This window comes from Chlorocebus sabaeus, chromosome 1 (assembly GCF_047675955.1).
Source record: "Chlorocebus sabaeus isolate Y175 chromosome 1, mChlSab1.0.hap1, whole genome shotgun sequence".
Taxonomy (NCBI): domain Eukaryota; kingdom Metazoa; phylum Chordata; class Mammalia; order Primates; family Cercopithecidae; genus Chlorocebus; species Chlorocebus sabaeus.
Genome location: NC_132904.1, coordinates 10,599,893 through 10,613,880, shown reverse-complemented (window position 1 = coordinate 10,613,880; position 13,988 = coordinate 10,599,893). Strand labels below are relative to the sequence as shown.

Here is a 13,988-nt window from a genome sequence, read left to right as displayed (position 1 = left end):
CACACCATCATGCCTGGCTTTTTTTTTTTTTTTTTCCCTTCAGAGACAGGGGTGGAAGGTGTCTCCATATGTTGCCCAAGTTGGTCTCAAACTCTTAGGCTCAAGTGATCATCCTGCCTCAGCCTCCAGAGAAGCTAGGACTACAGGTGGGCGCCACTATGCCTGGCTAATCTATTTTGTAGAGACAGAGGTGGAAAGTGTCTCCATATATAAGTTGGTCTCAATCTCCTAGGCTCAAGCATTTCTCCCACCTCAGCCTCCCAAAGTGCTATGATTATAGGAGTGAGCCACCACACCTGGCACTTGTGCTCACTTTTTTTTTTTTTGAGACAGAGTCTCACTCTGTCGCCCAGGCTGGAGTGCAGTGGCCGGATCTCAGCTCACTGCAAGCTCCACCTCCGGGGTTCACACCATTCTCCTGCCTCAGCCTCCCGAGTAGCTGGGACTACAGGTGCCCACCACCACGCCTGGCTAGTTTTTTGTTATTTTTAGTAGAGACGGGGTTTCACCGTGTTAGCCAGGATGGTCTTGATCTTGTGACCTCGTGATCCGCCCGTCTTGGCCTCCCGAAGTGCTGGGATTACAGGCTTGAGCCACCGCGCCTGGCCCTTGTGCTCACTTTAAAGCAACCCCGCCAACAACAGAGCCTTCTCCAGGACTATGCTAGTAAGATACTAGTTCAGTATCGTTTTGTAGGACAGAGAAAGCTTACTCAAACCACATTGCCACTATCCCGTCAGAAGTCTTATTCACTTTGCCAAGCCAAACTCTATTTCACAGAACCTCCCATATTAAAAAAAAAAAACAGAAAGAAAACACGGATAACATGGTGTTGTGATCTTTATTCCATTAAATGATCTTACAAATTGGAGTAAAACAGAAACATGCTTTTAATATACTAATAGCATAATCTCATCTCATTGCACTTTTTAAAAACTATATTAAATTTCAAAGCCACTCAAAGGCAAGGGTCTAGCAGAAAGTACTTTTAACAAATCATTTTTTAAAATAAAAAAGAAACCTGAGGAAAATTTGTGTATGTACAAGATTAGTATTAACTCCTTTAAGGCTTACATCCATGACAGCATGTATCTAATTAGAAAGCTTTGGGAATCAATGCTACCTTCCCTTGCTCATAAAAACACTATATTTAAACTTTAGTCCTGGCACACAAAATTCCTCCCCAAAGAAAAATATCTTTCAAAAAACCCCTGTGTCCCTAGATGTGTTTTGCAAAGCTTCTGATATGGGGTACTTAGGTCGCTAATGACAGAAATTAGGATCTTGTCTTCCTTCTTGTTCATTATTTTTATTTGTGGCTTAATGTTTCACCTGTATGTGAAAGATTTGGGGGTTGAAGTCACAGTGCTGAATTTTACTTTTTAAAAGAAAAACTATGAAAAAGTGCTTTTAAAAAAATCCTAGTTACATCTGTTAGAAAATAGGATACTTGTACATTCGTTTTTCAGAGAAGGCACTATGACAATGGAGAAAAACAGCTTTAAGGAGCTTAATCCTCTGAATTAAAGGCATCCTTACTACTTCTGAACACATAAAACGCCTGGGACTGTACTGGCAAGAGACCACCTATTCTAAACCTCAGGTACAAAGTGTCCACTTGCCTCCAGACAATACAGAATTGTACTTTCTCCTTGGTACTTCCCATTCGATGAAGCAGTCCTCTCTGTGGGCTCTGAACCACTATTTATAAAAGTGACGACTCCAGGACCACAGCCCATACCACCTGAGGCAATCCCTGGGTACGAAGCTGGGAATCTGAACTTTTTAAACAAGCCTGCTAGGTAAGTCTTATGCACTCTAAGGTCGATGAGAACCACTACCCAAAACATAGCTACAACAGGACTTACAACATAAGAAAAGTGATTTGACTGCAAATATTCTTTTACAATGGGCTTCCTGTCATTTTAAAAAATTAATCACACAAATAGTTTGTACTTTCATAACTGAAGCTTGTCTTCATTATGCCCTTATCCCTTGACTAGAATTGTTAGATCAAAAATGTATAAGCCAGAATGACAAAGCCATGTTGACAACTTGAGATGGAACATCAAATCATCCTAAATTACATTTCAATAGTTCTAGGAAAGAAAAAAGTTCTATGAAGACGTCCATGTAAGTTACATCATTTTTTAAAAGAACCTAGGAAAAAAATTAAAACTGTTTTATTGCTTTTGCATGGACTTGACTCAACCTACTTAATTTTGCTATAACTCATACATACTTATCCAAACTCACCCTATCCAAGGCACCATTTTACAAGCCAAGTAGAACACTGTGTGTGATCCACTAATGAAACTGATCACCAGTACAAGGCAGTATAATTGTGTCTATTTGACCAAAGCGCTTTACTTCATGTAAGAGAAAAAATAAAGTAAAACAAGCCCAGGCTCCAGGGGCTCATGCCTGTAATCCCAGCACTTTGGAAGGCCAAGGCAGGCAGATTACCCGAGGAGTTGAGACCAGCCTGGTCAACATGGTGAAGCCCTGTCTCTACTAAAAATACGAAAATAAGCCGGGTGTGGTGGCACATGCCTGTAACCCCAGCTACTTGGGAGGCTGAGGCAGAAGAATCACTTGAACCCAGGAGGCGGAGGTTGTAGTGAGACAAGACCACACCACTGCACTTCAGCCTGGGCGACAGTACAAGGGTCCATCTCAAAAAAATAAAATAAATAAAGCAAAACACAGGCAATTTTACCAAGTATAAAAGAGGTGTTAAAACATAAACTTCCACAGAACATTTCTTGTAATACTATGAAAATAAGGCATGACTCAGCTGGGCGGGGTGGCTCACGCCTGTAATCTCAACACTTTGGGAGGCTGAGTGGGGTGGATCACCTGAAGTCAGGAGTTTGAGACCAGCCTGATCGACATGGCAAAACCCCACCTCTAGTAAAAATACAAAAATTAGCCAGGCGTGGTGGCGTACATCTGTAGTCCCAGCTACTCAGGAAGCTGAGACAGGAGAATCGCTTGAACCCGGGAGGTGGAGGTTGCAGTGAGGCGAGACTACACCACTGCATTCCAACCTGGGCGACAGAGCGAGACCTCTGTCTCAAAAACTAAAATGAAATAAGATAAAATAAAATAAGGCATGACTCTGAAAGTGTTTTATCGTACACAGTAGTTTCATTTTATCTACGAGTCAATCTTACAGAAAGATTTTTCAATGAAAGAATGAAAACTCTGATTCTACCATTTGTACTATAAGCAGCTCACTGAAATTATTTTTTCAAATTATCAACATTTATCCTGAAATATTTTAATAGAAAATTTTGGAAGCCTCCTTTTATATATTCATAGGAATGAGTTCCATATATTGTTACGATTGTGTAAAATTAAAAATGCCTGCATGGAAAGTGGCAGAGCAACAGACACGACACAAACACACAGTCTGAGCATCTGAACCACAAGTAAAAGGTGAAAGAAGTAAAAGACATTATTTGTAACCTGGTTATAAATCTCCCAGGATGATTTATAGCCAGCAATGATAATGCATCTTTCATTGAAAAAGCTGATATAAAATCATCAAGGGAAAAATACACTGTTGAGGGAAAAGAGGCCAAAGAAAACCCTTAAGAACCCTCACTGAGAAAACTTTATATACAATTTCCAGAAGCAGAAGAAGAAGAAGAAAAAAAAAAAGGTGAGGGGGACTTCATCTGGATAATTAAACCAAGGTTTCTTTATAAGACCAAAACAGAAATGGTGAATTTAAATAGTAACTGATCTTAAGATTTCATTAAATCACAGATTACCACTTTTTTAAAAGTGACCTAATACTTTAGTATGAGTTTTCGACACATCACCCCTTCTTACCATTAAATTTTTTGACAGTTATTCTGAAATCTATAAATTTACTTATAGAATGTATTAAAAGCTAAGTATCTCAATATTTACAGAGTCTGCTAATAGGTATGAACTTTCAGAGAGATAAGAGGTCACCTGAAAATGCACCAACATTTCAGAAGCAAGCTTTCAAGTTAACAGTCAAAGCTTGGCATCACTGATAAATGCAAGTAAACAAGCTGGAATTTTTCTAAAGTGTAACGGCAAGTGAATAAAATAGCAAGAACTATTTGCAAGATGGCATATAAATATGAGACATAGTATGCTGGGAATTTAGGACTTATAGAAATACTTCAGTGGTAAAATGTCAAAAGAAAATTATTTGATAAAGAAATTACAAGCAAAAAGGGACTTTCTTTTTTTCTACCTTCCATTCATACTTAATGTATATAAAGTTTACACTCAGATCTTACCTTCATGTATATAAAATTTACACTGTTACCTCCCTCCCATAACAAAAGTTAAATTATCTCAGAAATTAAGGCTTATATACCTGAATGTTTATATAAATACTTGCAGGCAAGTTTTAAGTTTTAAAATCCACAATAATTCCAAAAGGAAAATCAACTAACAGATAAAACTTTATCTCCTAAACAAGGTAAACAGAAAAAAAGAACTCTTAGATACTTCTAGATATTGTTTATATTTGGGTAGGACTTTGCTCCTTGCTAAGCCAACGCTATCTTAAAGCTACCAGACTAGCCAAAGTAAAATTAAATAGATAATTCACTAAATAAAATGGGTTAATTTTAGCTTCATTATTAAGAACATCAGACAGGGCAGAGAATGCAAATTAACATTCTGAGTAAAGACCTTAAATCAGGTTATTTATTAATTGCTGCTAAGCCACATGAATTATGAAATTAGACATCAATTAAAGGCAGTAATATTTGGTAATATCTTCCCTCTAATCTTTAATAAAGTTTTGTTCTTATGCAGAACTCTCAAAAACAAATCCCCTCAAATGACAATTACAAGACTTGTGTATAACATACATACATATGTAAACCTACAGTGAACCTGACCAAGGCACAAGTTCAAGTGACTTATCAGAGGTCACATGGTTCATTTAAACTTAGCTTTTTTCTTAAAGTATCTATCTCATTCCTTTTATTATGAGCCACCCTGGCTTTTCAAGGCACGTTTGCCTCTTTTTCTAGAAAGAAGCTATAGGGACCAAAAAAAAAATAGAGCAAATTGCAACAAAACTGTCAATCTACTGGGTAAAAACCTCACATTTCAGAGTATGGTATATTTAAATATGACATGATTTTTCCACAATAGGCAATAGGATTCCCTATTATAAATTTTTTAAAAGTGTAATGACATCATTTTCAGTTAGTCTTTAGTTCTGAAGTTTCTCCAAGTTTTGTAAACTTTTAAAAAAGGAATCCTTGGCTGGGCACGGTGGCTCACGCCTGTAATTCCAGCACTTTGGGAGGCCAAGGCGGGTGGATCACAAGGTCAAGAGATGGAGACCATGCTGGCCAACATGGTGAAACCCCGTCTCTACTAAAAATACAAAAAAATTAGCTGGGCATAGTGGCATATACCTGTAGTCCCAGCTACTCGGGAAGCTGAGGCAGGAGAATTGCTTGAACCTGGCAGGTGGAGGTTGCAGTGAGCCAAGATTACACCACTGCACTCAAGCCTGGTGAAAGAGTGAGACTCCAACTCAAGAAAAAAAACAAAAAAGGAATCCTTCTCAAAAGAGTAAAGTATAAAAGAAATGACAAGTTTCACCCCAAAAATGGCATCTTTCATGAGGTTATCCTCCAACCCCTCCCCATCGTGTCTGCAAAATCAGGGAATCAATCTTAAAAGGCACTAAGTGGCACATAAAGAACTTAAAAGCTGCATTTCCATTTTTCCTCTAGCTTCCTCCTCCATAAAGTGCACAAAGCAGAGTAATATGAAAATAGACACAGGCTTGCATCTATAACAGCAAGGAAAAGAAATGCTTCCAAGAGAAATGGAAGTGTGTTTAATAATCAGAAACCACAGGAGAGGTCTGCTCATTTATTACAGGGCCATGTTTTAGCTCTTCCTGGATGGTCTCAGATCTGCCATTCCTCTAGATATGAACCTGTGGCCGTGGCAGAAACCCAGAAATCAGTAGGGGTTCGTTTTGTTTGTTTGATCTTCATGTTAAGATGCTATTGAGCTTTTTTAACCTGGGGTGGTCTTCCAACAACTGCATCCCTCACGGCGGCCTGAGTGGAATTACCGATATGAGAAGAAGCCTGCAAAAGTCCATTTATTCAACATGTAAGTTAATAAAATACAACACAGCAACAAGAAAGTAAGTCCTTAACCTTTCAAAAACCTGTCTCCATCATCAGCATGTTACAGAAAGCATTGTAATGAAAATGCAGGGATACAGGGAAGCTGTGGCAGGAACTAACTCCCAAGAGAGCCAGGGGAACATCTGCTCTGTGGCTGGGGTAGGATAGGCAGCTCCTGTGGCTTCACAAGCTGCTAACCCAACTTATCTGTTCATGTTACTCAGAAAAACAAATGTATCATCTCAAAGATGTACAAAACTTGACCATGTCAATGTCTAAGAGCTACTGGGTTAGTCGGGTGTGGTGGCACTCGCCTGTAACACCAGCTGCTTGGGAGGCTCACTTGAGGCGGGAGGATCACTTGAGCCCAGGAGTTTTAAGTTACAGTGAGCTAAGATACCAGCCTGGGTGACAGAGCAAGACCTTGTCTCCAAAAAAAATTTTATATATAAATAAATAAGCAACCCAATAAGTAAATAAGCAAGTCACTGGCTTTTGGAAGATTTTTAAATAAAAAGAGATACCATCCCTTTCCTAATCCAGTAGGACTCAAAACCGAACATTTTTCGTTAAGTTCATATTTTTTTCAAAGCTCTTGATTTCCAGTGAAATTAATCTGGGGGCAGGTGAGAAGGGAGAATCACATAAAAATTATGTCTGAAGAGTATGTAATTAGAAGTTGCCGGCCAGGTACGATAGCTCATGCCTATAATCCTAGCACTTTGGGAGGCCGAGGCGGGTGGATCACCTGAGGTCAGGAGTTCAATATCAGCCTAGCTAACACGGCAAAATGCTATCTCTACTAAAAAATACATAAAAATTAGCTGGGTTGATGTCGGGCACCTATAATCCCAGCTACTCTTCAGAGGCTGAGGCAAGAGAATCTCTTGAACCCAGTGGGCAGAGGTTGCAGTGAGCCATGATCACACCATTTCCCTCCAGCCTGGGCAAAAGTGTAAAACTCTGCCTCAGGGAAAAAAAAAAAAAAACACGTTGCCAAAGGGAAACACAATCAGTATGTCTAAGTTGCAATGTTTTTGCATTAAAGGGCTATTTCTGGGCCGGGCGCGGTGGCTCACACCTGTAATCCCAGCACTTTGGGAGGCCAAGGCAGGCGGATCATGAGGTCAGGAGTTCGAGACCAGCCTGGTCAACATGGTGAAACCCTGTCTCTATTAAAAATACAAAAAATAGCAGGCCGTGGTGGCACACACCTGTAGTCTCAGCTACTTGGGAGGCTGAGGCAAGAGAATCGCTTGAACCTGGGAGGCTGACATTGCAGTGAGCCAGGATCATGCCACTGGACTCCAGACTGGGCAAGAGAACAGAGCGAGACTTTGTCTCAGAAAAAAAAAAAAGAAGGTTGGGGGGGGGGGGCCTTTTTAGGCATGGAAACAAAATATTAAGAATAAATATTAATATCCTGAATGATAATAAAACATAAAGTCTATCAGAAAACGAAGGCCAAGGGAGTGGCCATTGTCTCATGTCTTTGCTATGAAATTCTTCCAAACTAAGATATTTCACAACAGAAGCACAAATATCTGCCCATTATCAACCCTCAGGCTCTTCAGCAGCACCACTTACCTGCTCCAACACATATGCGGCACCAAAATCAATAGCTCCGCCCAGCTCACGATATTGACCAGAATACCTGATGTAGCCCCAGGTGAGGAGCGCTATTAACAGTAGTCCAACCATATAGTTGAACAACTGGGCTACAACCTCAAGACCTATGAAGCCAGTGAGGCCTGAGGCTATGTACAAAGCTACAATGCCCGTGAACAGCACTGCAGGGGTTCGGAAGGTGCTGAAGACGTTCTTGCTACCATTGTGCTTGCAGAAGTTCTCATATAATTCCTTGATTTCCTCCTCCAGCTCCTGCTGGTAACGAAAGCTGAAATCCTTCCCACCCATCTTCTTGGTCTTCTTAAAATGGTCCAGAGCAAGTTGTTTGAATTCACAGTGCTTCTCCTCTAGAATGTCTGGGGACAAATAAGGTTTCTCTCCCCCACAAACCTAAAAAGAACAAAGACACAATATGTTAAAAGATCTCTTCAAAAACAACTGCCAAATAAAACATGAAAAGATAATGAAAGGATTAGAATATTTTAAGATGTTAACAATATATTAATAAGTTAACTTTTAAAAGATGACTAAGACGAAGAAAGTCTAGTTTCATGTCCTCTGAAAAACACACTTAAAAAACCAGGGTGATATTAATTGGAAAGAGCAGTGACATTGGGCCGGGCACAGTGGCTCACATCTGTAATCCCATCACTTTGAGAGGCTGGGGCAGGCAGATCACTTGAGGTCAGGAGTTCGAAATCAGTCTGGCCAACATGGTGAAACTCCGTCTCTACTAAAAATACAAAAAACATTAGCCGGGCGTGATGGCAGGCACCTGTAATCCCAGCTACTCAGAAGGCTGAGGCAGGAGAACTGCTTGAACCCGGGAGGCGAAGGCTGCAGTGAGCCGAGATCGTATCACTGCACTCCAGCCTGGGTGACAGAGTGAGACTATGTCTCAAAAAAACAAAACCAAACGGTCGACTTTTGGGGGACCCAGGTGAGAAAGGCCCACCTGTGTCCTGGTTGAGGGTCTTCAGGGTTCTTTGGGACCCAAGGATTCCTGAAATCATGGATCACCCACATACACTTTGAGACATGCTTTTTTTTTTTTTCTGGAAGCCCTGCGACTTCCCTAAAAATTGAATGAATTATAGAACAGACCTATGACCAATGGTGGCAGAGTCTACACAGAACTATGCTTCGTGGTGTTCTGGGGAAACCTTTCGACTTGCTGGCTATACTATTCAGTATGGCTGCATAGCTCACTGTGTTTTTGAATACGTTGGTGGTAGTGTCATGTGTTCTGGACCATCAGTGGAGCCTACAATTCAAAATTCAGATATTGTCTTTGAAGAAAATCTTAGTCGACATTTTTATAGTATCCAAAGAGGTGACTGCAAAAAGCCCAAGTGATCCAAAATCAAATATTTGTAAAAGAGTAACTGGTTTGGAAGGAGACAAAATCCTCACCTCTAGTCCATCAGATTTCCTTAAAAGCCACAGTTATGCCCCAGTGGGTCATGTCTGGTCAGAAAGTGATAATCTACAGAATTCTACAGATTCCAGGTACTATGGACCTACTCCATGTGAACTAATAAGAACACAAATCATCTTATTTGGCCTCTGAGTGATTTTGGATTTTTATGTGCCAGCCTTAATGGCCACAGATTTTCTGATGATTAGTAAGCATTTATTCTTTTGACTTGATTATTGTCTCCTGTTCGTGTGAATTTATTACTCCCACTGAAACCATATACTTACCAATAAACTATTTGCTATTCAAACAAAACAAAACAAAAACAAACAAAAAAAGAAATGGTAATAATTAGAAGGCCCCCGTTACCAGGACAACCTGAATATAACTTTGTTGCCTCACCACTTAAAGATACATTAAGTAGGATCAAGTTGGGCTTTTGAAGTCCGCAACAATGCCCAGACAGGTTATAGATATTTCAGAATAAGGCCTATGTCCCACGTACCTCTTCCATGTTGTTATAATAAATGTCCTTGGCAGAGGCTGCAGCTGCTAAGTTGTTGGCTTCAGCAGTGGCCTTTTAAGAGAAAAACATGAACTATAAATCCTTCCTCTTTTAACATTCCTCCACAAATAACCTAATAAAAAATCTTCTCTATTCCCCATTCTTCCCATTTTTCTAGATTTCCATATAGTTCAACTGATGAAATAAAATACTTTCTCTGCCAAGTTTTCTACCCAAAAAAATGGTAGAAGTTCATATACATAGAAATACGTATTCTTATACATAAGAATCTTTAGCAAAAATTAAATCTCCAAACTTCAAGGAAAATATTTCATTGCATCAATTTATTTTTTAATTGTTTAAATTTTATTTTTTTGAGACAGAGTCTCACTCTGTCACCCAGGCTGGAGTTCACTGGTGATCTCAGCACACGGCAACCTTCATCTCCTGAATGCAAGCCATCCTCCCGCCACTGCGTGCCACCATGCTTGGCTAACTTTTGAAGTTTTTGTTTTGCACAGCCAGAGTCTCCCTATATTGCCCAAGTTGATCTTGAACGGCCAGGCTCAAGTGATCTGCCCACCTCAGCCTCCCAAAGTGCTGGGATTACAGGCGTAAGCCACCACACCTGGCTCCACTGCTTCAACTTTAAAAAAATAGATGTGAGTCAAAAAAAAAAAAAAAAAAAAGAAGGAAAGGTTGGGTGCGGTGGCTCATGCCTGTAATCCCAGCACTTTGGCACTTTGGGAGGCCAAGGCTGGCAGATCACAAGGTCAGGAGTTCAAGACCAGCCTGGCCAATATGGTGAAACCCCATCTCTACTAAAAACACAAAATAATTAGCTGAGCATGGTGGTGCGCGCCTATAGTCCCAGCTACTCAGGAGGCTGAGGCAGGAGAACTGCTTGAACCCGGGAGGTAGAGGTTGCAGTGAGCGGAGATAATGCCACCGTACTCCAGCCTGAGCGATACAGCAAGACTCTGTCTCAAAAAAAAAAAAAAAAAAAAAAAAAAAAAGGAAAAAGCTGGGATTGGTGGCTCATGCTTGTAATCCCAGCACTTTGAGAGGCTGAGGTGGGAGGATCACTTGAGCCCAAGAATTCAACACCAGCCTGCTCAACACAGCTAGATCCTGTTTCTATTTAAAAATAAATAAATAAATAAGGGGCGGGGGGGAGGTGCCGGGGGCGGTGGCTCATGCCTGTAACCCCAGCACTTTGGGAGGTTGAGGTGGGCGGATCACAAGGTCAGGAGATAGAGATCATCCTGGCTAACACTGTGAAACCCCGTCTCTACTAAAAATACAAAAAAAATTAGCCAGGCATGGTGGCAGGCGCCTGTAGTCCCAGCTACTTGGGAGGCTGAGGTAGGAAAATGGCATGAATCCAGGAGGCGGAGCTTGCAGTGAGCCGAGATCGCGCCTCTGCACTCCAGCCTGGGCAACAGAGCGAGACTCCGTCTCAAAAAAAAAAAAAAAAAAGGAAAAAATTATTTGCAATGTCAATCCCAGGCTCTAGCTCCCTTTATGAAAATTTTCTGCTACAAAAGAAATCAACACTTGGCAATAAATCCCCTTATGTTCAGCATATGAAAGTAAAAATTATATTTTAACCAAATGACATTCTAGTTGCAAATTAAAAACCTGATTAGTGAATAGTAAACAGGTATGTCAGGACATGTTCCACTAAAGTAAACAGTAGGTCAGGCACGGTGGCTTACACCTATAATCTTAGCACTTTGGGAGGCTGAGGCAGGCACATCGCTTGAGCCAAGTTTGAGACCAGCCTGAGCAACACAGCAAGACCACATCCCTATTTTTTTTTTTTAAATTAAAAAAATTATGGCCAGGTACGGAGGCTCACCCCTATAATCCCAGCACTTCGGGAGGCCAAGACAGTCGGATTGCTTGAGTCCAGGAGTTCGAGACCAGCCTGGGCAACATGGCTAAACCAATCTCTATTAAAAACACAAAAATTAGCCAGGCATGGTGGTATATGCCTATAATCCCAGCTACTCGGGAGGCTGAGGCACGAGAATCACTTGAACCCAGGAAGTGGAGGTTGCGGTGAGCCGAGATCATGCCACTGCACTCCAGCCTTGTCAAGAGTGAGACTCTGTCTCAAAAAATTATAAATTATAAATTATATAAAAATAAAAAATATAAACAACAGATGATAAGAAATTGCTTGTCTAACATGGTGGGTATGTTTCACCCAAGTATAATAAACTGTGCTTCCTGAAGTGTGTTTGGTGAAAAGACTAGGCCCAGTGAGAAGAAGCCATTTCAACTGTACAACCATGAATACAAACAAGTAAACTAAAAGGTCACATTACTGCAGAGTGAACCAGGAGGCCACACTACTGCAAAATGTGCTAAAAAACATTAACAGACCTCAGCATAATGAAAAAGGAGAAAAAGCGCATTCTCTTCCTGAAGAACTCTGCTTATTGTATACAGGTCAACTCAGGTAATTGAAAGGTAGCATTTAGGATATCAAATCATTGTTTACCTGAAGCATGGACTTGGGGTGAGGCAGATCTTCTCCTTGATAAATTTTAATATATGCCTTAAAATATAAACATAAAAACTGCTATAAAATGTTATTCAGTCATATCTTATTCATAATTAATTTTTAGAAAGTGACCATACAACTGCATTTTCCTAAACACTTAGATCAACAACCAGGAATTAGCAAAAACACACCACACACCTTTGAGTGCATGTTAGCATTTTTAGTTAACTAAAAATGTTCTCAAGCAGCACAAACCTACAGAGGCTAGGATTCCCATCCAGCTCCCCATGCATGCTGACCTCACCACTACCTGTGGGCAGAGTGACCATCCGCCTTGAGGTAGTCGTGTCACATCTAGGTGCCGTCTCCTCCTACTCACAGCAACTTCCTAACCACCTCCTGTCCACACCATCTTCCTTGAGGAACAATCTTCCTTTAGTCACAGCTAATTGCTCCTCTAAGAGAGTGCAAAGAACATCCATTTGGTTCTTAGACCAATACTGCCACCCAATGGCCCACTCCCGGAAGGACACCAAGGTCTCTGAAAATGCCTTTCACCATCTCCCCCAGAAAATTTTAAGTTTCACAATATTTAAATTCAAGTTGATTTACAAGTTAGATCAGCTTTACCAAAAATCAAAAATTTTAATAATTAAAATCCATATTTACCTTAAAATACTCCAATAGTCCCCGACAGGTGACCTTTGAGCCATTGATCTCCTTTTCCATTAACTTAGATGGGTTTAATACATACGGTATCAGTACCTGTAACTGCTCTTTGAATTCACCAGCAATATCTGTTCACAGGACCACAAGGAAGGAAAAAATAAGCCAAACAGCCTTATTCAACCAAAGTGAACATAAAATGCAATCTTCCCAGTCTAGTGCTTTTAACATTGGTTGTTGAAAGTGGGAGAGAAGCCGGCCTGGTGGCTCCTGCCCATAATCCCAGCACTTTGGAAGGCCGAGGCGGGTGGATCGCCTAAGGTCAGGAGACCAGCCTGACCAACATAGTGAAACCCCGTCTCTACTAAAAATAGAAAAACTAACCGGGCATGGTGGTGGGTGCCTGTAATCCTAGCTACTCAGGAGGGTGAGACAGGAGAATCACTTGAACCCAGGAGGAGGAGGTTGCAGTGGGCCGAGATTGCACCATTGCACTCCAGCCTGGGCAACAAGAAACTCCACCTCAAGAAAAAAAAAAAAAAACGTGGGAGAGAACAAGGGGTCTGAGACTATGTTTTGACACTTTCTGGCTATGACCAAGTTGCTGATAGATCTCTGTCCCAATGTACCTTCATGTTTCTCCTTCCCCACTGTAGTAGAAAGTCTTCTCTAGTTCAAAACAGAATACTATATATGCAGAATATCCTTACCTTGGTTTTCACTCTGGGATATCTGGTCTACTCCCTAGCCTTTCAAGAAATTTCACTTTTTAATAATTTGATGGCCGTGCGCAGTGACTCACGCCTGTAATCCCAACACTCTGGGAGGTCAAGGCAGGTGGATCAGGAGTTCAAGACCAGTCTGGCCAAGATGGTGAAACCCCGTCTCTACTAAAAATGCAAAAATTAGCCGGAGGTGGTGGCAGGCACCTGTAATCCCAGCTACTTGGGAGGCTGAGGCAGAGAACAGCTTGAACCCAGGAGGCAGAGGTTGCAGTGAGCCAAGATCGCACCACTGCACTCCAGCCTGGGCAACAGAGTGAAACTCCATCTCAAAAAAAAAAAAAAAAAAAAAAAGAATTTCATTAACAAGGTCTACAACAAG

At 40.9% G+C, this 13,988-nt stretch overlaps 1 protein-coding gene and 1 pseudogene across 2 annotated transcripts in view; one reads left to right on the top strand and one right to left on the bottom strand.

Moving 5' to 3' along the window:
• Positions 1 to 827: 827 nt before the first annotated feature.
• ATL3 (atlastin GTPase 3) overlaps positions 828 to 13,988 on the bottom strand; it is a 48,473-nt gene continuing 35,312 nt past the window's right edge. For both annotated transcript variants that reach the window (XM_007994744.3, XM_007994734.3), the window contains exons 9-13: positions 12,888 to 13,015; positions 12,216 to 12,272; positions 9,707 to 9,778; positions 7,743 to 8,174; positions 828 to 6,113 (exon numbers count right to left, since the gene is read on the bottom strand). In XM_007994744.3, coding sequence (XP_007992935.1) covers positions 6,027 to 6,113; positions 7,743 to 8,174; positions 9,707 to 9,778; positions 12,216 to 12,272; positions 12,888 to 13,015 — 776 coding nt within the window. In that variant the 3' untranslated portion in view covers positions 828 to 6,026. The remainder of the gene's footprint in view (positions 6,114 to 7,742; positions 8,175 to 9,706; positions 9,779 to 12,215; positions 12,273 to 12,887; positions 13,016 to 13,988) is intronic.
• Positions 8,860 to 9,511, top strand: LOC103233653 (mitochondrial inner membrane protease subunit 1 pseudogene; annotated as a pseudogene).